General features: G+C 43.0%; 8 protein-coding genes across 8 annotated transcripts; 4 read left to right on the top strand and 4 right to left on the bottom strand.

Moving 5' to 3' along the window:
- Nucleotides 1-411: 411 nt before the first annotated feature.
- Nucleotides 412-2224, top strand: EAF01_010523 (uncharacterized protein). The gene is made up of 5 exons (XM_038918780.1): nucleotides 412-775; nucleotides 832-926; nucleotides 1024-1465; nucleotides 1556-1763; nucleotides 1891-2224. Exons 1-5 carry the CDS (start codon nucleotides 544-546, stop codon nucleotides 1946-1948), a joined length of 1035 nt encoding a protein of 344 aa, XP_038766005.1. The 5' UTR covers nucleotides 412-543; the 3' UTR covers nucleotides 1949-2224.
- A 2469-nt stretch (nucleotides 2225-4693) lies between these two features.
- On the bottom strand, nucleotides 4694-7167 carry EAF01_010522 (uncharacterized protein; the record flags this gene model as incomplete). Its single annotated transcript, XM_038918779.1, has 5 exons — nucleotides 6907-7167; nucleotides 6797-6842; nucleotides 6592-6741; nucleotides 6368-6541; nucleotides 4694-6321 (listed from the first exon to the last, which is right to left on the bottom strand). Exons 1-5 carry the CDS (start codon nucleotides 6961-6963, stop codon nucleotides 4694-4696), a joined length of 2055 nt encoding a protein of 684 aa, XP_038766004.1. The 5' UTR covers nucleotides 6964-7167.
- A 457-nt stretch (nucleotides 7168-7624) lies between these two features.
- On the bottom strand, nucleotides 7625-8719 carry EAF01_010521 (uncharacterized protein; the record flags this gene model as incomplete). Its single annotated transcript, XM_038918778.1, has 2 exons — nucleotides 7625-8311; nucleotides 8366-8719. The coding sequence occupies 2 exons, from the start codon at nucleotides 8717-8719 to the stop codon at nucleotides 7625-7627; spliced, it is 1041 nt and encodes a 346-aa protein (XP_038766003.1).
- Nucleotides 8720-9927: 1208 nt separating this feature from the next.
- EAF01_010520 (uncharacterized protein) lies at nucleotides 9928-12279 on the top strand. Its single transcript, XM_038918777.1, has 2 exons — nucleotides 9928-10925; nucleotides 10982-12279. The coding sequence occupies exons 1-2, from the start codon at nucleotides 10369-10371 to the stop codon at nucleotides 12018-12020; spliced, it is 1596 nt and encodes a 531-aa protein (XP_038766002.1). The 5' UTR covers nucleotides 9928-10368; the 3' UTR covers nucleotides 12021-12279.
- Nucleotides 12280-12777: 498 nt separating this feature from the next.
- Nucleotides 12778-14110, bottom strand: EAF01_010519 (uncharacterized protein; the record flags this gene model as incomplete). The annotated part of the gene is made up of 2 exons (XM_038918776.1): nucleotides 12778-13750; nucleotides 13875-14110. The coding sequence occupies 2 exons, from the start codon at nucleotides 14108-14110 to the stop codon at nucleotides 12778-12780; spliced, it is 1209 nt and encodes a 402-aa protein (XP_038766001.1).
- Nucleotides 14111-15046: 936 nt separating this feature from the next.
- On the top strand, nucleotides 15047-16660 carry EAF01_010518 (uncharacterized protein; the record flags this gene model as incomplete). The annotated part of the gene is made up of 3 exons (XM_038918775.1): nucleotides 15047-16024; nucleotides 16075-16538; nucleotides 16585-16660. 3 exons carry the CDS (start codon nucleotides 15047-15049, stop codon nucleotides 16658-16660), a joined length of 1518 nt encoding a protein of 505 aa, XP_038766000.1.
- A 341-nt stretch (nucleotides 16661-17001) lies between these two features.
- EAF01_010517 (uncharacterized protein) lies at nucleotides 17002-17769 on the top strand (the record flags this gene model as incomplete). The annotated part of the gene is made up of 3 exons (XM_038918774.1): nucleotides 17002-17040; nucleotides 17146-17378; nucleotides 17472-17769. The coding sequence occupies 3 exons, from the start codon at nucleotides 17002-17004 to the stop codon at nucleotides 17767-17769; spliced, it is 570 nt and encodes a 189-aa protein (XP_038765999.1).
- Nucleotides 17770-21195: 3426 nt separating this feature from the next.
- Nucleotides 21196-23880, bottom strand: EAF01_010516 (uncharacterized protein; the record flags this gene model as incomplete). The annotated part of the gene is made up of 1 exon (XM_038918773.1): nucleotides 21196-23880. The coding sequence occupies one exon, from the start codon at nucleotides 23878-23880 to the stop codon at nucleotides 21196-21198; it is 2685 nt and encodes an 894-aa protein (XP_038765998.1).
- Nucleotides 23881-26495: the final 2615 nt, after the last annotated feature.

Genomic DNA, 26495 nt, shown 5'->3' with positions numbered 1-26495 from the left:
AGAGCAAGTGCTACAAATGTCGATTTTGACTTGGAGAAGGAATCCAATCGAGCCGAAAATGATCCAATAGGTAGAGTATCCGCTACCCATCACAAGTATTTAAACAAGTCCATGCCATGGGCACCCAATCGACCATACCCCATTCTTATCCTTGGGACGTTATCACCGCGGTGACTTTCAGTCAGCAAATTTAGTTTCATAACGGAAGGGATTTCCACATACAATTGCCAGATCCGCGATTTCTACGCATTTTTGGTTAAATTCGAATGGTGACATATCACGCAATTGGACTTTGACCAGGGTCTGTTTACACATTGCGGGGTTCTGACCAACAAGATACTATGATGTGATGGCATTCGAATTATTCCGTACCTCGGGAACTTTATTGACACGAAGATAATAAATATGTTAATTATATTGGGAGCTTGTGAGTATGTTCTCTTCTTTCTTCTATTTTCTTTCTGCTCCATAGAAATTCCGTGTATATATTTTTGTTTTTAGATCTTCGAAACGTCCACGCAGAGTGAACCAAAATTAGCTATCATGCCTTCCGCCGACTTCATCAATATTACCGCGAAACCAGTATTGGAAAATGAGAATGAAATAGCTCGTACAAGATGTACCAAGCCGTTAGTGACCAGTGGTGTATTGGATCAATTTGGACACTCAGACTTGACACCGGTAATTGGAACAGTATTCGACGAAAAGGTTCAATTGAAAGATTTCCTATCGCCGAGTACCTCAGAGGAATTATTTAAGGATTTGGCGTTGACAAGTACGTTTGATATATTTTCGTGATGTAGGGAAATTGGTATTGATGCAATGTGATAGTCTCCGATCGTGGTGTAGTCTTTTTCAGAAATCAAGACATCAATGCTGAGCAAATGAAAGCTGTTATTGAACGTATCTCCAAAGCAGCTGGATCTGTACGTTGTTCTTCTCTTTCTAAATTTTTAGGAAACATGAGTTATCTTCCTCGTCTTCATCGAATACGTTTTCCAATCATCTAAAATTTTGCCTCAGCCTGAATCCTCTACACTTCACATCCACCCCCTCACCGAACAATCCTCCGAACTAGGCGATCAAGTCTCCGTGATCTCTTCCACAAAGCAAGCCAAAGGCGGTGGATTAACTCACCAACTGTCCGACGTATCTCGATTTGCCAGCACTGGCTGGCATGCCGATATCACATTTGAACGAGTTCCTTCCGATTATGCCATGTTGAAAATCCATACCCTTCCCGAAACAGGTGGCGATACTTTATGGGCATCTGGAAACGAAATTTATGAAAGACTGAGTCCAAGGATGAAGGAAATGTTGGAAGGGTTAACAGCGACTCATGATGCGAGCTTTTTCCATGATGAAGCAAGGAGACTCGGACAGGATATTAGAGAAGATATGAGAGGGAGTCCATTAAATATTGGAAAAGAGTTGAGTGCTGTTCATCCGGTGGTTAGGACAAATCGTGTGTTGCCCCTATCCTTACTATTATCACTTCCATTTTCTTTCCAAATACGCTCGATGCGTGCATAGTTCAACAACTAACACACAACAGCTGTAACCGGCAAGAAATCCCTTTTCATAAACCAAGGCTTCACACGACGACTCCATCCTCTCACAAAAGATGAATCGGATCTCTTACTTCCATGGCTGAAGAATTTGGTGCCTTTGAATCACGATGCGCAAGTCAGATGGAAGTGGAGTAAGAATGATGTAGCGATTTGGGATAATAGGAGTAATTGGCATTGTGCTACTTATGATTAGTACGTTTTTCTTTTCTTTGGTTTGGTCACTTGGTGGGCTGGGGAGTGAAAGGGATTGAATTGCTTGAGGATCATTGCTTTGGTGGGAATCAGTATCAATAAATGAAACTAACATTTGATAATTTAGTGCGGAAGCGAGAGCAGGCGATAGAGTTTGTAGTTTGGGGGAGAAGCCTTATTTGTGAAAAGCTTGGTATAGAAAAGGATGTTGGGAAATAGAATGGGAATAATCGAGGTCGAGGTATAGAAATGGGTAGATTGGTCTAAGATTGGAGGTATTCGAGTGTTGGTCGTTATTGGCTCTTCTCAATCGTGGGTCAAGAGTTTGAATCGCCTAATTGGTATGATGCGTTCGGCTATACCAGCGAGAAAGATAGAATACTCTATAAACTACATGTTAGCTCCCGATTATTTTCTCTTCAAACCACAACTACATATATCGCCCCTGCGCACAAGGACCTTTGCTTTTGATCGCTTGCTGTAATTTTCAATCTCTGAAGTGAAGTCATGCAGATGCATGCACCTTCTTTCGGTGAAAATTATACATTCGAGTTTTACTGTCGGAAGTCTCCTATTGTGTAATATTGTCACTTTCAAAAACATATGCACACTATCTATTTTTACTTTTTGCCTATGTGCTTTTCTGCAATTCCCTTCCATTCCTTGATCCCGCGAAATAATCACACAAACTGAAGAACAACTTGCGCATCAAAATTCCAAAACAGTTCTCGCTCTTCCCATCCTTTGACGGTGATGGAGATATCTGCCACTTTTATGGAGTCAGACTCGAACCAAGCTATATCTTTTGATACTTGAAAGATGATCACCACCACAGTAGAATATTCACTTCAAGATCCATCAATACGAAAGATCCACTTTAGAATTTCTTGTCTTAAAAACACCACATTCTTCTCCTCGTTTTCGTTTTATCCTTCTTCAATTGTATACCTTCCGAGAGCATTGGGCCCTAAGGACTGGCATTTAAAGGGGGTGGTGGAGGGTAGAATTACAAGGGGCTTGATTTCTATCGATATTATATTCCTGGGTACTCAGTGTCAGTGTCCCGATTTTTTGAGAGATGTTACTGTGACTTAAATTTACCATTTTCTTTTCTTTTTGTCACTCGCTGTCATTGCGGGGAGTCACAGTTTTCTGCTCGTATAAATCAACATACTAAGATTTCATATGTCCGCTTCAATAGTCTCATTACCGCAGTCAAATCACATCCATCCCAACCCGAGCACAAAGAATATCCATGCAGGATTATCCGCTTTGAAGAATCCCTATATCCAATGTTGGCAACTATAGTGAATACACATTCCCATCTCCAATCTGTCTATCCGCTAGCATTTCAATCTCATCGCATCGTATCACCCCTTAACAAAAACAACTCGCAACGCGCAACTCCAGCAGCATAAACCCTAACCTACACAAACTCCAATACACCAATTCCCCCCACGGTAGAGTTTCTATCTACATAGTGCAGCAAAAAACAGCTGATAATGATTAGCTAGATATTGCATGAAATACCAACCTGGCGTGGATCCATCATATAGTATGCAATCTGCTCGATTCGAAGTCATTTCCAGACTTGGATTATAGCTTTTATGTGATACCCTTCTTTCCTTCCTCCCTCATCCTTTCTTCATTCATCCACTAATTATTCACACCACCCCAAACCTCTAAAAACTATACACCATCCTACTTTAAACAATCCCCAATCCCCAATCCCCAATATCCAAACCTCAAGAAAAATAGATACCTATACCAAATCTACACTCAAGCACAACACCCTCCCCTCCTCCTCTCCTCTTCTTCAATTTTCAAGTCGCCCCAAAAGTCAACTCGAAGAGATCACAGAATATCCACTCACTCTCAGCTTCTCGCATTTAGCTCATTAATCCCCATTCTCACGCATTACCACCGCACTGTTATCACTTCACTTTACTCCATCGCTACAAATCACCCACTAGGTCAGTGAGTCCTCGACCAACCCAGAAAGGTTTTCAAGTCGCTTTCTGCTTAAACATCAAACATCAAGCATCAGGATAACATCCACTACCTATCTACGCACTAATACCCGTATAGCATTCGACACTTAAAGTTGACACTTGAATACTGCCGCCTGGCATATATCGTAGCATACATCACATCATTCCCAACAAAAACAAAGACAGGTAATCTTTTCCAGTACCCGATGTACCAAATACCTTTCTTCTATCCGCTCTGCGATCCCATGCTCATCCAAGCATGGAATTATATTTCAGGGAGTTCGCTTATCCACTATCATCATCCCCGCCCCCCTTTTATTCTATTTTCTTCAGTACCTAAGTATCATATGTTCTTCACCGTAAGCGACGTATTCACCACTCGTCCTCTCATTATTCTCCTCTCAAGAAAAATTAGAAACTTGTTGCATATCTGCACAACTTCACTTTAGCTACAAAACTACCCATGGGATTTTGAATCTCCAGCCTACTTTGCCCTTTTCGGCCTCTCTTTCATATCGAGACTCAGGTATCACTTGCTAGACTGCAATTCTCGATTGCGCAATCTCTTAATCTTGATAATCCCTCTATTTCATACCCTCTTATCTAGCTTTATCAATGTGTTTCACATCACAGCATTTATTATCTCAATCCTTATCATCTTGAACAAAAACCTAATACTAGCATTGTATCATCTCATGTGTACACGTTCATATGTAGCTATGGCGCCAGACATCCCCCCAAGAAGCGGGCAGTAAATAATCACCATATAGCACCTTCAACCAGCTAACCATTCATTCACCCATCGCAATGCCGGAAATATCAACACAAGTGATCCCTTAGCACTCCATTTCAATCCCTTTTCCTGCCCAGCCCAAGCGCCATGACTAACCAAAAGATTTTCCCGAAGAAGGATAGAAGATTCATCTCCAAACTCAACCCTTAAATTTCATCCCCCATCTCTCTCTCCAACCCTACTCCACCCCTTTCTTCCTCTAGATTTGCGATCAACGCATCCAAACCCTCATCACTAAGTCCACCTTCTCCCTCATCAACACACAAATCCCTAACAATAACTCTCTTATAGAGTTCTCCCTCGTCTCCACCGCCTGCAACTCCCAATGCCCCGATATATTCTCTTACCAACGCTCTTCTCCTCTCAATTTCCTCTTGAAGCTGTTGAGCTACCATAATCCTCTCATTTTCTCCTTCCTCCAAATCTGCATTTCCATTAACTTGACCACCTCCATGACCATTGATTTTAGAGCCTTCATGTTGCGTGCGGGAAAGCAGGAGAAGTTGTTGTTGTCGCTCTACTAGACTCTGAACTCTTTCCTGTAAACCGACTAGATGCGCTTTTGCGGCAATGGAATTCTCCTCGCCCTCCTCTTCCTCCGCCAATTGCCTAGCTTGTTCCCTAACCCCCGCTAACTCCATCTTCACCCCTTCTAAAATCCTCTTGCTATCTGCCTCTGCATTTTCTTTTTCTGCCAATTCCTCATCAAAGCTACAAGCTAATGCATGTAATCTCTCCAGTAAAATTGGTTCCGCATTATTTTTAAGAGTCATTGCTGCTTCTGAAATGTGGGCAACACCTCGAGGATTTTCCTGTTCAAGATCATCGTAGTGAGAAATATGACGTGCCGAGTCTGGCGCAAAAGGCGAAGAGGAAGCGGCTTGTTGGTGTCTTTCCGATCTACGAGAGGCGTTCAAATCTTGAATAATTTCTTCGGCCGTTTCACCCATATCATTCAGAATATCTGTTGAAGCACCACGACCCATTAAAGCTCGTACACATTTGCGAGCTTTGTTTTTAGCCGCGATGTGAATTGCTGTGTTTCCATTAATATCTCGAGCATCCAATAATCTTTGAACCTCATCTGGATGATAGATTTCAATAAATTTTTCTAAAAGAACATCCAGATAATACTGAGCGCATCTGAACTTTTGTTTCATGTTGGTGGTTGCCGCTGCATGATGAAGAACTGTAGCTCCACATGAATCTACTTCGTTGGCAGTACCAATCAATTCTTTGACAATTAGAGGAAAGTTTTGTTTGTCATAAGAATTTGTAAAAAGGACTGATCTAATGAGTGGAGTTTCTTGACGACTATTCCGACAAGTTGTGTTCGCACCGAATCTCTTTAGTTGTTTTAATATATCCACATCGCCTATTGATGCTGCCCAATGTAAACCGGTATGACCATCTGTGTCGATAATGAAATTAGGCTCGAAATTTATTGGTGGTTCGGGTCTTCTGTCAGTCAAGTTCGCATCGGTAGGAGGTGCCATGAAATAATCCAAGAGTTCATCAGCCCACATCAGATGAGCTTGTGCTCGAACATCCACAGAATCATCTTCATGAAAATCATCTCTTTCGCCTCTTTTGCGCTTTCGATGTCCCGTAGGTGGTTGAGACATATCGAATCGATCATCTTCTGCCATATATGAAGCGGAAGCGACTGTAACATCATCTGGTACACTTTCATCGTCATTCAAATGAGTGCTGATGTTATCGTAATTCTCTTCGACTTGACGGGCAACCGCCGCTTGTTGGATAGGTACTGGTTCTGTGCTGTTAGCAAAATCTACCAAAATTTAAACCAGGAAACTCACTCGCTCCCCATTTCGGTACTGCTGGTTTCTTGACCTTTGGCTTATTCGTGGCATGTTTTGGTGCTGGAGGTGGACTAAATTCACCAGGCGTATATTCGAAGATCTCTCGAAGTTTTTCGTATATATTGTTTCTTTGTGCCAAAGATTGGCCTTTCTCAAGTGGAACCCAAGTACCTATATGATTTTAGTCTTGCCAAATCCCTAGGTTTCTGGTGCATACCAACCTTGATATTTCCCATATCCGCCTTGAATCTTTTCATGTTCTTCCTTCTGAACCTCCCTTTCAAGAATTCTTGTTCTGGCGGGTTTATCGAAGCCAGCAGCTTTTAATATATGTGTCGCATTGATCCAATCATCTTGTCGTCTTCGCATTACTGTGTAAGAGTTAGTGCCGTGATGTGTAAAGGCAGGGAGTAGTGAATCAATTACCATGCTCCTTCAAAGCCTCTCCGAACAAGTACTCATACACTGGAACCTAATCAAGTCAGCGACAAGAAACAAGCAGACATAGTCTAGCGCAATCGAGTAGGCAGACATACATTGCTGTAAGTAGCAGAGTAAATCCCTGGTCCAGATTTGACTCCAGTGTTGACCATATTGTCACCTTAAATGGGTCCCTGTCAAATGGAGGGGTTTGCGAATGTGCGAATAGCAAGTGGATGTTGAGATTGTTCAGTACCTGCACTGAGCAAATGTGTAATAAATATGGAGAGCGATCACAATGATGTTGCAGATATTTGCACTAGATAAATTAAGGGGGATTGATCCCGATTCTTGATATAGATGCACAGGACGAGGTTGAGAAATTGCAGTAATCTGAGAAATTGATTGTGGGAAGACGCGACGATGACGCGAAGCGCGTTGATTATGGACCGATGTCTAGGTTAGCCGAATGTAGGATCAGGCAATGCTGTTTTAACGAATCCTCAATATCATAAAGTAAATCTCATATAATAAGCTATGGATGGGATGAGACAAAATCAATGTTGAGTAGCTTATTAGTATGTAGATTTCAATAGGGCTTGACTAATGTCTTTTGAAAGGTTTAATGCTCTAGAAGGACTTAATATTTCGTACAGTCCAAGCTACAATACCGATCATCTGGAGATAAATCACAAGACTGCAATCTCTGTGGCTTCTCAGTACTGAATAGCATTATGGATATGAACTTCAAGTGGTTTCACTGCTACTCGTCTTGTCATCTACGAAAGCGACCGTAGATCTCGGCGCTATTCTAAAAGTACATCTACTATATGCCTATACGCCAAACAGTGCCTTCCTCGTATCATAATCATACTTTAAATCCAAATGCCAATAATTTGGCGTGTCTGCTTTGCAAACTTCCCAAGCCTCATCCAAAACTTTCACTACCTCTTCGGGCAATGGTCCCTTCTCACAATCCTTGAGATTTGAGTCCAATTGCTCAATACTACTCGCTCCCATAATGATCCCATCATCCCCATCCAAAACATTTAGTGCACTGTGATGTATACACCATCGGAATGCAGTCTCCACCATTGTCAGATTGTGTTTTTGAACAACTGGTTCGATCAGTTTCAATGCGGCAAAGTTTGATTCTTTCCAATAGCGTTTTCTGTACATTTCGCCTAACTTTCCCACGGCATCGCTATAGCGTCCGCTGGTTGGAACTTCGGATGACTTGTAGGCACCCGAGAAGAGACCGCCGGCGATGGGGTTGTAAATAACAACAGAGATACCGTAGCGCTTACAACATGGAATGAGTTCAGAAGCTAGGGAACGGGTAATGGCGTTGTACATTCCTTGGTATACTGTTGGCCGCACCCAATTGTTGTATTTGCAGTGCATGACTATTTCTGAAACTTCAAAAGCAGTGAAGTTGGAGAGTCCTAGGTTGACAAATTTGCCTTGTTTATGAAGTTTGTCGAGAGCCGCCAATGTCTCTGTGAAAGGGGTTGCGCGATCCTAGAAATCACTATCAGTACTTATTCATATTTCGCATGATTGAGATGAACCAACAGCAGCATGCAAATAGAATATATCCACACAGTCCGTCCCTAATTCCTTTAGGCTTGTCTCAAATCTATTCGTTATTTCTGCCTCTGTATGCAATCCCGCTTCTGTTGGATAGACTTTCGTGGCTAGTGTTAAGCCCCTTTCTTGCCATTTTGCTTCGCGTGTAAACGCTTCTTGTTTTCCTCCAACATATGTACGTGCGGTATCGACTTCATTGTACCCGGCGCCTTGAAAATGATCGAGGAAGGTATTGTATTCATCTAATGAAGTAATGCGTGCGCCGGTGGATGGGTCTGGACCAAAGTTCATCAGGCCAAGAATTATTCGAGGTTTGGGGTTAGTAGCTATGAGAGGCATTGTGCGGAAGTGGATTGAAAAGGGTTGATGTTTCTTAGTTGACGAGTGCAATAGTATTTTGATCTTCAAGAGTCAAAGGGAAGTTTGGATGCAAGATTAGATATTAGGTACGAATACTGTATGAAGTGAAGATGGAAATTGACATTCCTATTCCTGTACTGAGGTACCGGTAGTAATGAAGGTTGAAGGTTGAATGTAGTGATGCCATCTTGTTCAACCCCGCATCACCACCCCACCCCACCTTCGCACCATCACCATCACCATCACCATCACCATCACCACAAACACCAACACCAACACCGACACCGACCGACCTGAGTAATAATCCATTCGTGATACATTTGATACACTTGATACACGTCTAGAGGGGGATTCGAATTCGTTGAAACCGAGGTTGAAAAATGCTGGTAGAATCTCAGGCTCGTATGAGACGAGTTGTATGTATGCATGCAATATTATCTAAATGATATTGGATGAACTCGGAAAGTTTCTTTGATGATTCGGTCGCCGGTTATGCTTTCCCTTTCTTCTTTCTACTCGAGTCCTCGAGTGCCATGCCATGAGTAAAAGGCCTACAGGTTAGATGGCCTTTCCCGTACAAGCTTATGGCTCTAGAACGAAATTCAATGAAAGCTTGATAGAAGCAGTTGTGAGGCAACGGTAGTAATAGTAGTATCTAGGTAGTAGTGGTTGGAGAAGGAGAAGGAGAAGGAGAAGGAGAAGGAGAAGGCAGAACTAAGAAGATTATGCAGATGAGAATGAAGATAGTCTAAATTCCTACCTAGTTTCTACATCTCCAACGTCTACCTGAGAAATCCCTAGTAACTCATAATTATCTGTTAATCTCTTTGCACATCCAAATCGAACCCGAGTAACCACACTTTTCTGCTGATGATTCTCTGTACAACGGTACCATTGTCACCTACCTACTTCAACCCACCTCTCGACGAGCAGCCTACCATTTGACCATCCTGCCCTCCCACCACACCACCACTCCCTAGTTATATATCCAAGATTTGAGATCTCTTTGGTAACTTGCACCACATCGAGGTCTCTTGGTCCGTTCCCGTGGGTTAACATTTAATTATCTGATTATCCATGGATCTGATAATTCCTTGATTCAGCCAACCACCAACCTTCAGGGTCTTCTCTCCAGGGTCTCCCTCACTCTCTGCTTCATATTGCTCATCCACTTCTATGCTCGATTCTGACGCTTGACGCTTGACGCTTGACGCTTGACTCACTCACGACACCGATTACCAGGTGGGCTTTCACTACTTTTACTACTGGATACTACACTGCATCGTGCACGCTACACTACTTGCTACCTAGGTGGTCACTCCATCCAGAATCCATATCCATATCCAACCCCATATCAAGATCCGTTTGCTTATAGAATGACGACAACAAATTCGCATTGATTGGTCTTCGAATTTCTCCTTTTACAGTTACAGCCAAGTTTATGCGATCAATCCCCAATTTATTATCTACTTCACCTGCGATATAGGCGCTATCGTTAAAATCGCCAATAAAAAAATCAAAGCCAACCCACTCACGGATTCCACCCTATCAGTCTTGATTGTTTATTCCGATATCAACCACCCTCCTCTATACTAAAACTTATCACATCACCCACCTGAATCGCATGTATGTCTTATAGGGCTCACCAGATATCCTCCAATACACACGAATTGAATTCAGTGACCGGATTACAAAACAACTCGTGGAAGACCTCAAATCCCATATCTGGAAATTCTTCAAGGGTATCCTCTCGCAGTCCTACCGTTCGGACTCACGACTTCGCACAAAAAGCACAAGAAGGCGAAGTGTCACTAGTTAGTCCATTGACCGACGAACAAGAAAATTCCGATTTAGAATCCGACGACGAGATGGAAGGACGAAGACCTACATTACATCGTCCTACCGATGGCCGTTCACATCAACCTTTATTACACAAAAATGATGATCCCGAGAGAGGGAGGTTAGGATACAATGCTCCTCAAGATGCACCCGAACGTCCTACATTTTCGAGACGATCTACTATGCGAAGTCGTAGTCCGGATACTCAAGCAAAATTAGATACGAGAAAGAAATATACATACGCAGCCTTTTTTTTGGGCTTGAGTTTGGTCAGTTTCGTGATACAAACCGAAACGGCTGTGTATATACAACATCAATTAGGGTGGAATAAAGCATACTGCATGTTGTAAGTAGTGGCGCCTATCTCACAAAATTTCAAACAAAACTAAATGGATATTCTAGATACTTTACTCACGGATCTTGGTCACTATTATGGCCTACTCAACTTTTAATATTGCGATTACAAAAATGGAAAATGCCATGGAAGACATTCTGGAGAAGACACGTATATCTCATTCGAACAACCGCACAAATGGTAGAGTCAGGTCAACTAGACGTTCCGCGAGGCCAACGATCTCCAATTCCGTATATGCTCAGAATGACCGCATTCGTTACATGCGCTCTCACAGTTGCCGGTGGATCATGGTACGTGGCAGTGAATTTAACATCGCCATCTGATCTCACGGCTATATACAATTGTTCGGCTTTCTTCGCATATGCATTCAGCGTTCCTCTCTTAAAAGAACCTCTTAGATGGGATAAATCATTTGCGGTTATGGTTGCGATTGTTGGGGTTTTGATCGTGGCATATGGAGATTCCACACCCACAAAACATGGAGGAAAATCTGGAGGTTCAGTGGGTGGAAAGCCTGGGGATGAAGATGACGAGGCATCGAATAGAGTTTTGGGAAACCTGGTTATTGGTGTTGGCAGTGTTTTATATGGTTTCTACGAAGTTTTGTATAAGAAATTGGCTTGTCCTCCAGAAGGAACAAGTCCCGGTCGCGGCATGATTTTCGCAAATACATTCGGCTCCCTCATCGGCTCATTCACTCTTCTCGTTCTCTGGATTCCTCTACCAATTCTTCATCTCACTGGACTCGAAACCTTTGAACTTCCCCATGGCGAAGCGGCTTGGATGCTTGCCATTTCTGTCCTCGCAAATGCGACTTTCTCTGGAAGTTTCTTGGTTTTGATTAGTCTTACAAGTCCCGTTCTAAGCAGTGTCGCTGCACTGTTGACAATTTTCCTCGTCGCAATTGTGGATTGGGCTTTCACGGGGGTACCATTGAGTCCGGCAGCTGTTTTGGGGGGATTGTTGATTATTGTGGCATTTTTGTTACTGAGTTATAGTACATTTAGAGAAATGCAGGACGATAGGGGAAAGAGAGAAGTGGATCTCAGTGATAATGATTCGGATAGTGATAAATTCGATGATTAGATAGGCGCCCTTAGGCGGACTGGTGGTTTATAAGACGGGTGGCTTCTTTACATAGGATTAGGGTTGCATTAAATTTGGATTGGATAGATCCATCTGGGTTACAGGATTGCTTTTGGGTGCGTAACCCAGGTATTTGGAACAGCGTACAGGTATAGGCCAATCGTATGGCAAATTAGAATTTGCATCTAGATGGCGCAGGCGTTTCTGGACATCATAGCGTACCTTTCAATAGAGAATTGATAGGTTTTTGTTTCTGGTCAAATAACTTTTCGGGACTTGCTTGTGAATTGTGAATTGTGTTGTGTATGTGTATTCAAAGTCATAAAAGTCTCGCTGGTTGAAGACTTTGAAGCGACTTTTCGGCAGAGGGAAACGGAGAAGGGGGAAGGAGAAGTAGATTGTTTTCTGGCTCCATCTTATCAACCTTTAGAAAAAGAAGAAAGTTTGTACCGCACAAATTGCATATCAAAATAACTTTATCGATTCCCCGATAGAGAGTGTGTAATGAATGGAGTAATAGCTGATGTACTCAGTCGTTTGGTCTTCATGAAGAGTTCTGCATACAACAATGAAGTAGTACATATAGGCTATACTAGTAGGTAATCGAAGACATGTACTTCCATCTTATCCCAAGAGCCGAAATCGCATATTATATATGCACCTATCATCCTATATCGATCCAATCCAATCCAATCCCATCATCCCATCTCATCCCATCTCATCCCACCTCCCTACTGCTCCATGACTTCCAACTTCCTCAAGGTTCCCCCGGCCAAATCTCCTCGGCCAACCTCCTCACCAACTTCAATTTCTCAAGCATATCCCCCCTCTCCATATTATTTCCATCCGAATGACTCGCAAATCCACACTGGGGACTCACACCCATCCTCTTCAACGTATCTTCTCTCGTCTCTTGATTCCCTTCCGCAATCTTATCCGCCGCTTTGAAAACCCTCTCTTTCAATTCCTCCAGACTTTCCATCTTTGGGAATTTGCTCGTGATTAATCCTAGTATCACATTTTTATTTTTTGGGAGGTAAGCGAGCGGTTCGAAGCCTCCTGCGCGCGCGGTGTCGTATTCAAGATAATAGGTGTTGACGTTTAGATCCTGGAATAGTTTGGTCGCGATTGCATCATACCCTCCTTCGGAGAAATGTCTCCCGTTTACGAAATTGCCGCGACAGAGATGGATACCTACGTGCATATCTTCCGGACGATCACGCAAACAATCGTTGTAGAGCTGGATGTAGGAATCGAAGAGGGCGGATGAATCTTCACCGTCTTGTTTGAAACCCGCGAGCATTTTCTCGTCGCAGAAGTATGCGAGATTGGGGTCGTCGATTTGGATATTGCGCAGGCCGGCGGAATAGAGGATGTGGAGTTCTTGGCGGTAGGCGGTCGCGATGTCAGTGAAGTATTCGGTGTCGGAGGGGTAAATATGTTTGGGGTATGCGTGGCCGGTTTTGTAGCGGAGGTGGTACCAGTTTGGGGCTGCGAGAGTGATTTTTGCTTGGGAGATTTTGTCGGCCGGGAGGAGATTCTTGAGGTAGGTCCATTGGGAGAGGTAGGTGCTTCCGATGTGTTTTATTTTGCCGGTGCAGTAGACGGATTCACCGGGTTTGTGACCTTCTTCGAGGAAGGCATCGATGTCGGGAACATAGCGGCGGAAGGATTCGAGGGGGGGATTTTGGATTTCTTCGAAGCCTTGGAGGCCGGGAAAGAAGGTACCCCTTTTAGTGAAGCGTTAGCGTGGGGATTTGGTATATTGTGTTGTATTGAGGGGTGAGGGGAAAGGAAAGAGGATAAGTGAAGGGGATAAGTGAAGGGGGGATGAAATAATATGTTGTAACATACCAGAACATATGACGACGATATTCTCCATCTGTTACAGCATGAAACCCCAAGTCTAGCTGTGCTTGAACGATTTCATTAATAGATGCATCTTCCACTTTTGTCAAATCTTCTTTTGTGACATTACTTTTTCCATTGTCGAGAGCATGTTTAATGGATAAGAGTTGTTCTGGACGAAGAAGAGATCCGAGATGTTCTGCTCGAAAAGGAGGATTGCGATGAAGCTTTTCGGAAGACATATTGACTGAGTCACTGAGACGAATAAACGCTGTAGCTTAGGATTTATGTGAGGAAGGAAATTGTATTTGTGTAGGAATCAATTTGAGGTAATGGAGCTGTAAGTATATATACTTCTACCAGGCCAGCTGTTGGACCCTTACTCGAGCAACTCCTATAGAATGCCGCGACAACTTGTTCAACTGCCCCTCCCCAACTTTCGATCGTCTCCGCAACAATTGGAGATCTCGATATAAAGTAGTTTAGTTCCCCGCTTGGTGATACCTTAGTAAGGGCTAGCTATGCAGGTCCGGATCGGATGGGCTTGCACTCAACTTCTCTCCATGATGTACGTTATAAACAAGCCATCTCGCAAAATTTGCAATTATAACTCGGAGATGGGTTAGCAATGGTTGTTGTAGATATTAGATGATTTCAAATAAGTTCTTAAGATAGACTTCTTCTAATTGTTCTTATAGGAATGTAAATTGATTTCCAGAACTCGTCAATACGTGTAAGTCTCTCCCCTCTGAGTAGCTGGCCCACACGGGAACGAACCTCCCCCCTCATTAGTGGCGAACGATATATGTCATATATCTGCAAGCAAACCCCCCCTGTTCTTTGAAAGTGCCGCTTAAGTCAATCTACCCACCCAGACCTAGGCACCCAGTGTCCATCAGTCACTTGCATGTTTGATTACAAGCTCACGATATATTTTATATTTAGATAATATCTTGGTGAGATTTCAGAGGCTGCCTCGGCTGCATTCCGTGAACGGCATCCATTTCCTTATCCGAAAGCCCTTGCTGACATACATTTCCTTTTTGGGTATGTACCTAGGTAGCTAGTGATTTGCTCCATTATTCTAATCCACAATTCGATCAAGCCATTGGAAACAGCCTGTTCAATTCAATAACCATCTTGAGTCTTCATCTTTTCAACCTCTGACATCTACGAAAATGGCTTCTGATCTTCCCCCTTCAAATCCAAATGGTCTCGAGGATCTCACAATCGACAACAAATCTCAAGAAGTGCCATCACTTCAGCCTCAAACGAATCAACCAGAAGATGCCCTGGTATCCCACGTTCCTCAACATACAATTCCTGGAGCCGATACGAAGCAAGGTCCCACCATTGAAGATCTTCCCAATGAACTTCTAGTCAGTATCTTCAGTCATTTGGATATAGAGCCTCCATCATATTCCCATACGACACTTCATGATGAGCCAACCTTGGAAGTGACAAGCTCCGAGATCCAAGACCTCAAGAATTGCTCTCTAATTTCGAAACGATGGAGACAAGCTACCTCGCGTTTACTATTCAAACATACACGATATATCTTGAAATATTCAGAAGATGATTATAGACCAATTCTCAATGACTTAACAGGGCCTTTTCGTCAGTTTATTCGTAAAGAATCTTTTGCGGACATCGTGTCAAGCTTCACCTTGGTAGTTCGGGAGAAAACGATATCAAATTGTCATGATGGCCGACCTCGATTATGTGAATTTGATGGTTTCTGGAGACGACTCTTTAACACGATTGATCCGTCAACAGTGTTGATTGCTGCACCTGTTGAGGCTCTTGCTTCTTTGACTTCATCTACCATCAATGATGTGGATTCTTGGGTTTTTGATATTGAATGTCACTATTTGCGATTGCAAAGACCTGAATCCAAGGAAATAGTCCTTACGGAGATTGAGGTTTTGCCCGAAGAAAGTGGTCCCACCAGATCTGACCCTTCAGTTCCTGGGACATTACAAACGCCAGACTATTATTTTGACGATCGCTTGCACTATATTTGTCCTTTGGGTCGTGTTTCTGCCAAGTCCTCCGGATTCTTTCAAATTAGATCTTGGACGTCCTTGCTCCTAAATGAAGGATCGAATCTAAAGGCCTTCAAGACAGATTTGTGGTGGGAATTGGAGACTCCATCTGTAAGTAGACCACCAATACCAAGTGGAGGTATTCATCTAACTTTCAATAGATACTACGAAGTCTTGTCGGAACTCAATCAGGTACTTTACCTCTGATCAATCCTGACATTCGTTCCATGAGATATATTGCTATATTTCCAATCACAGCTCAATTCGAATGTCTTGCCCAAGGATTACCAAGATTGGATCATTTGTATTGTCAATTAGTACCACGAAATGATGCTTTAGAAGATGAAGAACTAATGAAGAAGATTGATGTGGATGATCTTTGGATGGAGAGAAATAATTGTTATGCTCAATTGATGCGAGAAATGTTCATTAATCCACCTGAAGGAAATTACAGATATCTGAAGACTTTCGAGTCGGGAGATGCTGCAGATACAGATGCCTGGCATATGGCAGTAGAGTTTGTGAAAAGGGCTGGAGGAGGATGGAAGATAACAGGCGATGGAATATTTGAGAGAGATACGGGGATAGAAGATAGTTCGTCTGATGCACCGAACGCTTCTCCATTGTTAGTTACTTGAGGGAGTTTGAGAAGAAAAGCTGATCAGTATTAGTCCGGACGAATTGTATAGATGGGCATGGAATGGGTTGATCAATGTACCTGTTTCGCCAGTACCATGGTATCGATAATTAGAGCTAAAGACGTGAGGTCTATTGGATGCATGGAGAAGGGAGAAAGATTCAGGAAAAGGGATATTGAATACTACGTACGGCCCATGGGTGACAGGAGAACAATAATCAGAAATAGTAAATGGACACGATCTAAAGAATACGTTGACATACAATTAACATACCATATCAAACGGCGCAAATTTCAATGTGAACCGAATATGTATAAATGTTCCTCTAGCAAGCACTTAAACAGTGAAATGATTCATCTCACCGCCTTAATAATTCTGCCACATCAACCCAATATCAAGCTCCGAACGCAATAACCTCAACCTCATCTACTTTTCTACCATGTAACAATCATGTCCCGCAAAGCGCCCAAAGGCGAATATATTGAAACCGTAAGTTCTCGTTGCCCTGTTATCATTATCTCCCCCAATTCAACCTTGACTTCCCCTCCCATCTCAATTCCATCTCAAACCAATCCATGCTAACCCCCCCCCCAGGACACCGGCAACAAAGTCTCCCGTCGTTCCCAAATAATCGGCACAACAAACATTATCCTCGGTGGTAAAACCGTAATCCAAGCAGAAGTCATTATCCGTGGTGACCTCTTACGCACATTACCTCCCAGTACCCAGGGGGAGAAAGCCGGAAACGCAGTTGCGGTTGCGATTGGAAGATATTGTTTTTTCAGTCGCGGGTGTGAGTTGAGACCGCCGGGGAAGATTTATAGAGGGTTTGTCATGATTTTTTGAATTGCTCTTTGTTTCTCTGGTGTTCTGTGTATTCTGTGTATTCTGTGAATCTTACTAATGAGATTGAACCACAGAACATTTTCGTATTTTCCCCTCAAAATCGGCGATCATGTGTTCGTCGGACCCGGCTCGATAATCGAAGCTGCGATGCTAGGAAATCATGTTAATATTGGTGCGAATGTTGTGGTGGGAAAGTTTGTGATCGTGAAGGATTTTGTGAAGATTTTAGAAGGGACGGTTGTCCCGCCGAATATGGTGATACCAAGCTTTAGTGTGGTGGGAGGTTGTCCCGGGAGGGTGGTGGGGGAGGTAGCAGAGGGGGAGATTGAGGGGATGGATTTGAGGGAGATCTATAGGGCCGTGAGGAATTGAGGGTTGGGTGTAGTGAGTGTTGGATGGGGAGGCTGGGAGATGAAACGAGGGTTGGAGGCATGAATGATTATACGACTGTAGGATTGCAACAGAGATGAATGAGGATGACGGCCTGGAAAATCGGATTAAACTACCGAATTTCGAAATAGATGAGAGAAAAATGATACCCAAGTACTTGCGCACATTCCTAGAAATGGCCAGTGATTTTACATACGAAGGACTTCTCATTTTCGATTTTCGGTCTTCTACTGTATACCATCCGTCAGTGATAATGTCTTGTCATTTGCTCACGCTAATTCATATCTTGGATGTTGTTTGTCAAGGGCGCCCTATTCTTCAGGGTGACTCTTTTTCAAGTTTATCACTCACTCTGGCATGTGCCATAACTCTTTTGCAAGCTTTATTTCAATGAGCTTGATCGTACTATCTTTATTTGAGATTTTGTGGGGAGATGACAACGCTCCATAATTGTCATAGTAGCTGGGTCAATTTCCAAGTGCCCCAGTCATAATTCAGTTACTTGATGTGTAGAAACAGGCGATAATTTTTTTCAAAATGCTCAGAATATAGAAAAGGATTTACATGATCCAATACTGTCGATCAGCACTAGTTTAGTTGAGTTGGATTACTAGGATGAAGTCAGGCTTCCGAGTGGTGACAGCAACGATTCATTGTTCATGATCAATCCAGCCCCCTGACGAAGATTGAATATCCCTTTGAAGAGAGTTAGACGAGGCCGATATATTCTACACACTCTGTAATTCCTTCAAGCGCAATCAGTGTCAGCATATCAAAGCTGGTATCTCAATTTTCAACCTGCAAGCCAAAAGATGACCCGTATGATTCTGGAAATTTTAGCTAACTCGAGTTTCATGCTAAATTAACAGTCAATGGGTTTGTGTATGATATGGAAGCAAAGACTGCAAGGCAAAGTGTAGACGATGCATTTTTTTTCCTCTTTCGAGCTCTTACCAAGAAGCTTTTTAGTCATGAGTCTAGGTTGCCTCGATGGTTTCTCATTTCTCAGGTCTTTGATTCTCCATTGATTCCTTGCTTTCTGACACTACACTAGCTACAATTCTGTCTATGTCCCAAGTCGAAAAGATCCATCCTTTTAGAGGCTGAAAATCTTCCTAGCAGGAAAGCAAGCGTTAGTTTTAAAACGTTACCGGAGACAGGTTCGCGCCGGCCTAAGCTGTAACAATCAATCATGAAATCAAAGTTCCTGAGTTGATCTGGCTAAAGTTACCTCACCTTGATACGTCTTGAAAGTAATGCAACTCTCTACATAAGCAAATATCTCACTCATATACAGCCGGAACTTTCTCACGCTGGGGAATGTCCGTTCGAGCCCGGATCGATCATGGGATCAACCTCCACAAAAAAAGTTTGCTTGAGATTTGTTCTTTCCTGGGTACGGATGGAATCTGAAAGGAGGTATTGTGCAGAGGGATAACGGTGAACGATTGGTTTCAGCATGATGAGTGCGTCTTGTGTATGAATATCATCAGATATCTTTAGATCACATCAAGTGGCACACTTCGCGGAAGCGAATATCTTTGTGTTCAACTCCGTTCTTTCTATCTAGCTCTCAGATACTTCAAGCTTCGAGGTATTGTGTAGTTAAAGAGACGTAAATGAAGAAAGCTAAGGATATAGATAGGAACAATTAGATCAAGCACTAGACAATCTACATGGTCCAGTACGAACGCGCAAGTCCGCACTTCTTCATCATAACTTCCAAGGTTGCGTGAAAAATAATTACCATATCATCCCCTCAACCATGCAAGACCTGACATCCACCTCGACCCTTATTTCCCAGATCCAAACATAATGTTATTCAAGCTCAATGCCATAACCTAGATCTCGTCCAATTCTCTTTTGCGCCGATAACTACTCCATTATTAGGATTGACCACGATATCCATCATCTCAATATCCACATAAATGCCTTTCTCAAATGCGATGTTATCTCCGAATAATTCCGGGTGCAGATTCAGTACTACTACTAGTACCACCATACGATACCCTCGCTTACGCCCCTTCATCAATGGACCAAGGCTCCTAGGTACGACATGATAGATTAATATTACAAACTTTACGTCTCTCTTCAATCCGCTCTAAATTCCATTTAATAAAAGAAGAGTGATCCCCGCATCTCCCAGTGATAGAAAACATATCTTCCTCTCTCAACTTCATCGACAATCCACAATCCAAAACTTTATAAATACACAAACCTCTTCTATTTCCAGTCCTTCTCAGACACAATCTCCTCTTCAAATAAGCACCTCCATTTCCCCATCCTTTCTAAATACGCTGACTCCAATCACATCCACAATAAATCAAAATATCAGCCCCTCATTTCATCCCACATGTTAAAATAGAGATCTATCACCACCCACCAACTCAATCTCAATCTCAATCTCACCCCCGCCTCCATCACAAACTCAAATAATCCCTTCAGCCCATCCCGTTCCATCCCTCCACACCAAATCAAAATAAAACAAAGTAAATCCATGATCCATCCCTCGCGCACCCCCACTCATTACACCCATTGAACCCTGAAAATCGACACCTACCGGTACTCCCATGATTTCTATCACGTCATGCCCCCCACTCCCATTCTCCACTCTCATACTCCACTCCACTCCACTCCTTTCCTCCTTGCTTGCGAATCTCCGAGTGCAACAGACAACGTGATGGCCCTCAGTACGTCATTACTCCAGTCCCTAGTCTGGACCCTTCAATGCGTTGTTTTCAATAAGAATGGTTAGAGGGTCTCAGTATTGACATCATCATAAGAAATCGATTTCACACAAACCACCGGCAATGCAGATTTCACATGACAACAAATAGACAACGCAGAGTTTTTGAGTCCAAGATTTTGCCCCATCCAATTGATCCCGTCTCCCTATCGCTACAATGAATTTTCCTTCCCCCTTCCTTTTCTCATGCCGTGGTATCATCCATCCCCCATTACAATCCTTTACCCCCTACCTATTTTCCCTTAAAACAAAAAAAGCAAGTCTAAGTAGAGCCGATCTAAATCTCATCTTTTTCTCATCTATCGCATTCCATCCCAAAACGAATGAGTGAAGTATACGTATAAACTCCAGTCATAAACAAATAAAGAAGAAGAAAATAACAACTCCCGTCTAATCCCTTCGCTTGCCCGCCAAAAGAATGTAATGATTGCGCCTTCCCTTCATTTACCGCATATAGGCCTGGCAACCAGCTACCCCCAAACACCGACGCTTACTATCTAGCTCGTAACTTCCTTCAAGTACTAACACGATGTTCTGTCCACCCATCGCATTTCCAAAACCAAACGAATGAACTTTTGCAAATACATATATAGACGAGTGTGGCGTATCCCTCTCTTCCCTCTAAACTCCATCTATAAAACCCTGTACACAATAGAACCCATCTAAAAACTAAACAATCCACTTCTCCTTTTTCCGAACGGATAAACAATTAACGCACTCAGGAAAAGACCAACAGTGATCCCAATAGCCACTTGAATCATGCTATAACCAACATTAAACACAATAGTATTCAAATCTTCCGAATTTCCAACAGTAACGGAACTCGTTCCATTAACCTTGGTCGTTCCATTGGCATACGACGTACTATTGGTAATAGAGTCCGCTGTACTCAAACCTGCAAGTAAAGAACCACTGGCAGCGAGACCAGAAGGAACTTGTACGAAGATAGCAGGTAATAGTGCTGCTGCTGCTACACCATGTCTGACTCTCGAATACAAATTACCGAGCACACCAACTGCGAGAGCGCCAAGAGTATTGGAAATTTGTGCACTCGAAGGGAATTTCTTTGCGGAGAAGAAATTCACAACATAGCCTGAGAATGAGATACCTAGCATGACGGGCATTTGTTTGAATTTTGCCTGATTGATGACTGCGAGGCATAAAGTGAAGACTGGAACGAAACACCAGCGAACATACTGATTCATTGGCGCGTCGCATGTAGTCTTACTGGTAGCGTTGGCATCCATAAGACCATAGACAGCGGTACCGATAGTGATACCATATCCAAGGAAAAGAGAATAAATGATTGCGTAAACCATACGAACGGAACCGGCAACCATGGAACGTGATTGAAGTTCAAGGGAACCACAGAGAACCATATAACCAGGGAGAATTAAAGCGATGGACGATTGAGCAAGGGCAGAGAAACAAAACAGATCGCCTCCTCGAATCGACCCAAAAGCTCGGGCCAAGAAGGAAGTCAAGACAGCGGCTGATATTTCGAAGACATTGGCGTAGAGATCGGACTTGGGAGCAACGATGAGTTGTAAGAAACCAAGAAGAGACCCCAATAAAAATGCAATGGGTAAATCGATGAGACGTCCTTCGAAAGCAAATGGTGCGACACTGGCACTTGCAAAACCATATACCATAACCAAGAACCAAGGATGATACTTTGGCTTCGCATGAATGATCGCATCCAATCGTTGTGTGGCTTCCTCAACACCGATAACGTCATGAACGACCTCCTTGTATATCTCATGAACATCTTTCAACTTGCCAAGATCGACCCCTTGTATAGATCTAACGAGCTTTACTTCGGTAGTGTGAGTTGATGCATCATCGAAAGAAATAATCATACAGCCGGGTATATAAAGAACTTGAGCATCAATCTCAAGAACTCTAGCTGTCATCTTCATATATTCTTCCAGACGATGTGTTGGTGCTCCGTATGTCATCAACGCTCGACAAAGTTTCAATAGATATTTTTGCCTGCTCAAAGTCTCCGCGATGTGGATAGTGATTCGAATTTCGTCCTCCAATCTTGGCTTTCCAGCCAGTTGTCTAGCGGCCGTCTCAATAAGTCTGCCACTGTTTGTACGTTTTCCCATTCCAGGTCTTGGAACCTTCTTCTTGGGCGTATATGTTCCTCCAACAGGCGCAGCTAACATAGCAGATGCTTCCATAAGACCAGCAAGAGTATCTTGAGATTGACTCTTTTGATGGTACCATTTTGCATTCTTCTTTGGAGTTGTGACTCCCGAAGATCCGAGGGAAACTGGGAGAGTTCCTTCAGAGCCATCACTGTTTCTTCTAGAAGCTGGAACGCTCATAGTTCCATTGGTGGGTGCATTGTAAAGCTTCAGGAGTGATGAAAGAACACCACCTCTAAATTGTTGAGGACGTGGAACATACTCTTCCATAATACCGTGTTCGTCTTCGGGTGTGACTTGACCAGAAACCAATCCTGGACGTGGTACAGGCATTTTGAATGCATCTTTTCGACCTTTGCTTGTGTGAGATCTTACGAGTTTATGTGCTTCGGTCGAACTCGATTCTTTCGTCTTTTCGTTCTGAACGTCATCATCGCTATCTGCTGCATCATATGGTCTACTGTCCATAGGAACGAGTGGAATATCGTCGATTCGAACTGGAAGACCGCCGGGGTTCCTTGGTCGTGGAGATGGGTAATCGTCTGCGTCGTCGTCTATACTATTTCTTCTCGAGTTCGGCGTCGAGTGACTTCCAACCAATGAAGCAATTCTCTGAGCTCTACTCTGAGCAGCCAAAGCAGAGAATGTCTTCTCGTTGCTTTCTTCCACATCCGATAGATCTGCCTTGTACCCTCCACCAGGGTTGTTTCTCAATACACTCGGTCTCGGTTTGCTGACAGGAGTTGGTGGAACTGAACTATTATTGATAACTGCTAAGTCTGAGAATGGATTATCCTTTTCCTTCTCGGGTGTGAATCTCATCAACGAATTGGAACTACTATTTCTTGAATGAGATGGTGTGTATTTGGCGGATTTTGGCATTGACAACTGATGTAGCATTCTCTGAGGTGAGACAGACTTATCCCTCAATGGGTGAAGGGATTTCTTGTTTTCCGAATCATTTGCTTCGTTGGTGGCGTTGAATCTAACTCTTCCTCGATTTTTTGGTGGATTTCCTCCTGCGCTGTTCGGTCGGCTTGGAGATGCACTGTTGATTCCACTGTTGAGTCCACTGTTGATCGCACTACCATTTAGACTATCAGATGGACTGACATCCCCAGATACTAGTTCCGTATAGGTGGTGGGAATATTTTCGTTATTGCTTCCGCTCGACGAGACATTTTCGCCGGACATTGTATTTACTTTGGATTTTCGATGTTTCCAGGCCAATTGATCTTTGAAATGATCACCTCCAATAGGCCTGTAGAATAAAAGACGATATATAAAGAATGATTTTTCTCGAAAAGCGTCGAAGATATCGATTGGTTGGTGGGGGGGTATTTAATAAAGCTCGGCGATCGGTAGGGACCGATTCTTTCAGGGTATGATGCAAGCTAACTAAGAGTTGGCTTGTACCCTTTTCCGCACCAAAATCTTGGTTGACACGCCACAAGATATAAAAAGGTCCGAAGAATAAAAACCTGGCGAGCCGGGTAAGAAGTGTTTACAAAGATTGAAAATTTGTCTTCCTTTGTAATGAAAATTGATTGATGAGTCAACAACAAAGAATGAAACGGCAAAGATATAATAGACGAAGAAGATGAAGGGGCTAGATGAAGGGGCTGGATGAATGGTGGTGAATGAATGAAGAAGACAAAGGATTCGGGTGTCTAAAGATAAGAAGAAAAGTCGAATTTGAAGGGGCAGAGAGGAGAGAGATAAATGAATAAATGGAGAAAATCAGCGGTTTGTACTCCGTACTTCGTAAAAGACGCAAAGCACTAGTGGACACTGGATTGACTATAATAAGTACTGGTACGGATTAGTCTCTTGAACACTTGAACGGGTAGGAACAATGGGACGTGAAGTGGAGTGGAGTTGAACCAAGGAAAAATAATTACACTACTTACTACTTAGAGTACGAGAATCCAGATTTTCTTTGGTCTCTTGTCTTTTTCCAAAATGGATGAAGAAATCTATGGTACAGAACAGAGGCAAGCTTTTAGCCCCAAGCTTTATCCTTACCTTCAAAAAGCTCAAATGCTGCTTGTTAGGTATGATAAGCTAATCCTCAAACCTATCCTATCCTATCATATCCTATCCTATCTAATCCATAATAGATGCTTAGAGTCCAGAAGTTCGAAACACTATGGAAACAGGTTTCCCACTGCCGGAGTGACAATTGCAATGTTATCATGCATGGGAATCGTCCCAAAGTTCCTAGCTTTGCCCATGAGCTTTTTTTCACGATGCCCTCAAAATCTCAGTAATAGGTATTAAGGTTTGGTGACTTTCAATTGGCACGGATCACACTTGGCATGCGAGAGTAGCATCCGAGTGGATTCAACTGGCCTGTAACCATTGATGAGTCCCGTACTTGTAGCTGTTTTGAGACAGATGAGTTGATATTCGTGATGTGTTTTGGCGAACTGCATTTATGGACTGAATCTGAATCACAGAATACTGTCATGGGTGGAAGGGACCAAGCATGTTCAAGGATTTCATGCAATCCATCCAATGACCGGTAAAGCGTCTTTACAACGCCGTTCTCAAGCAAGGCTACCAAGTCCTGATGATCAGGTGCGAGGTTGATGATTGCATTGGTTCCAAAAGATAAAGGGAATATTCTCCACTTTCGTGCAGGTTGCGTTGAATCTCAAAACCGAAATGTGGTGATGAGGGACAAGCTACCCACAAAAATATAGGGGGGGGGCTTCAAGGTTCGAAATGAATGAGACCCACCGTCATAGAAGCAGTGATATTTGGGCAGCGAGCCATTCAGCTGGGAGATGAAGTCTTCCCTCGCACATGCTTGGTCTCTTGACATGGAGATCTATCCCTGGGGGGTCGGGACTTATGCCGGATTCGAATTGGAGTACAGAGTAAGTGGGCGCATTGCGACGACCACACTGTGAGGTGACGGCTGTAGGGAAGCCATCTTCGTGCTTGTGACTGTGTTTCCTCTTTGAGTTGCATCTGCTAGTCACAAAAGTTGTTTGATGGACCATTTCTTTCTTCAATAAAATAGACAAATGGCTTCATCGTATCTCTCGCGTCACCATCAAATAATGGGTAGCTGTTGGTTTGCAGTAGTGTACATATGAGCGGGTCATACTCCGTAGGTGTCCTTTCGTGCATGAACATGCAAAGTTGCAAACGCTCATTCGCATCTCCGGAAAATACAGCGCGATTCACGAGGATTCGGGTAATGCTTTGGCCACCAGTGACTGATTCGCGTTCATTCAGCTACTGGAGCTCGCCCATCTTCAAATGCCGGTATCACTGATATGAGAAGATTCACATGCAAATGAAAAATTTAATGACACTTTTAAACGTGTCGTCTATGATGAATCGTGAATCAAGATAGAGATGGAGATAGTGATGGTTGAAACAATTACTGTAAGCAAGTAGATTTGATGTCTGAAGCGAAAATGAGAAGAATATCCAAATTTCAACCAGCAGTTTTGATCTATCTCCAAATCCTATCTGCACGGCTAATTGCAATTCACCATTTTACAAATCCGAAGATGGTGAATCTCAGTTCTCAACTTCTCAACAATTCACAATCTTTCTAGAAGGCCTTCATAATATTACACAGAGATACCCCGTTCCACTTTACCCTATCAATCATGCAGCCGCAGCGGGAGCGAAAAAACCTACTATGATCAGGGCTGGCGTGGCGTAAAACAAGGGAAGGGTAAGGGGCAACCAAATACAAATACTACCTACCTAGGTAATACAAGGATTGCACGACCGGAAGAACGAATTTGGTAAATCCGAGCCTTTTGAACTTTTGACATTGGCACGAG

Source organism: Botrytis porri, assembly GCF_014898465.1.
Source record: "Botrytis porri strain MUCL 3234 chromosome Unknown BPOR_016, whole genome shotgun sequence".
NCBI classification, from domain to species: Eukaryota; Fungi; Ascomycota; class Leotiomycetes; order Helotiales; family Sclerotiniaceae; genus Botrytis; species Botrytis porri.
This window is presented reverse-complemented; position numbering and strand designations above follow the sequence as displayed.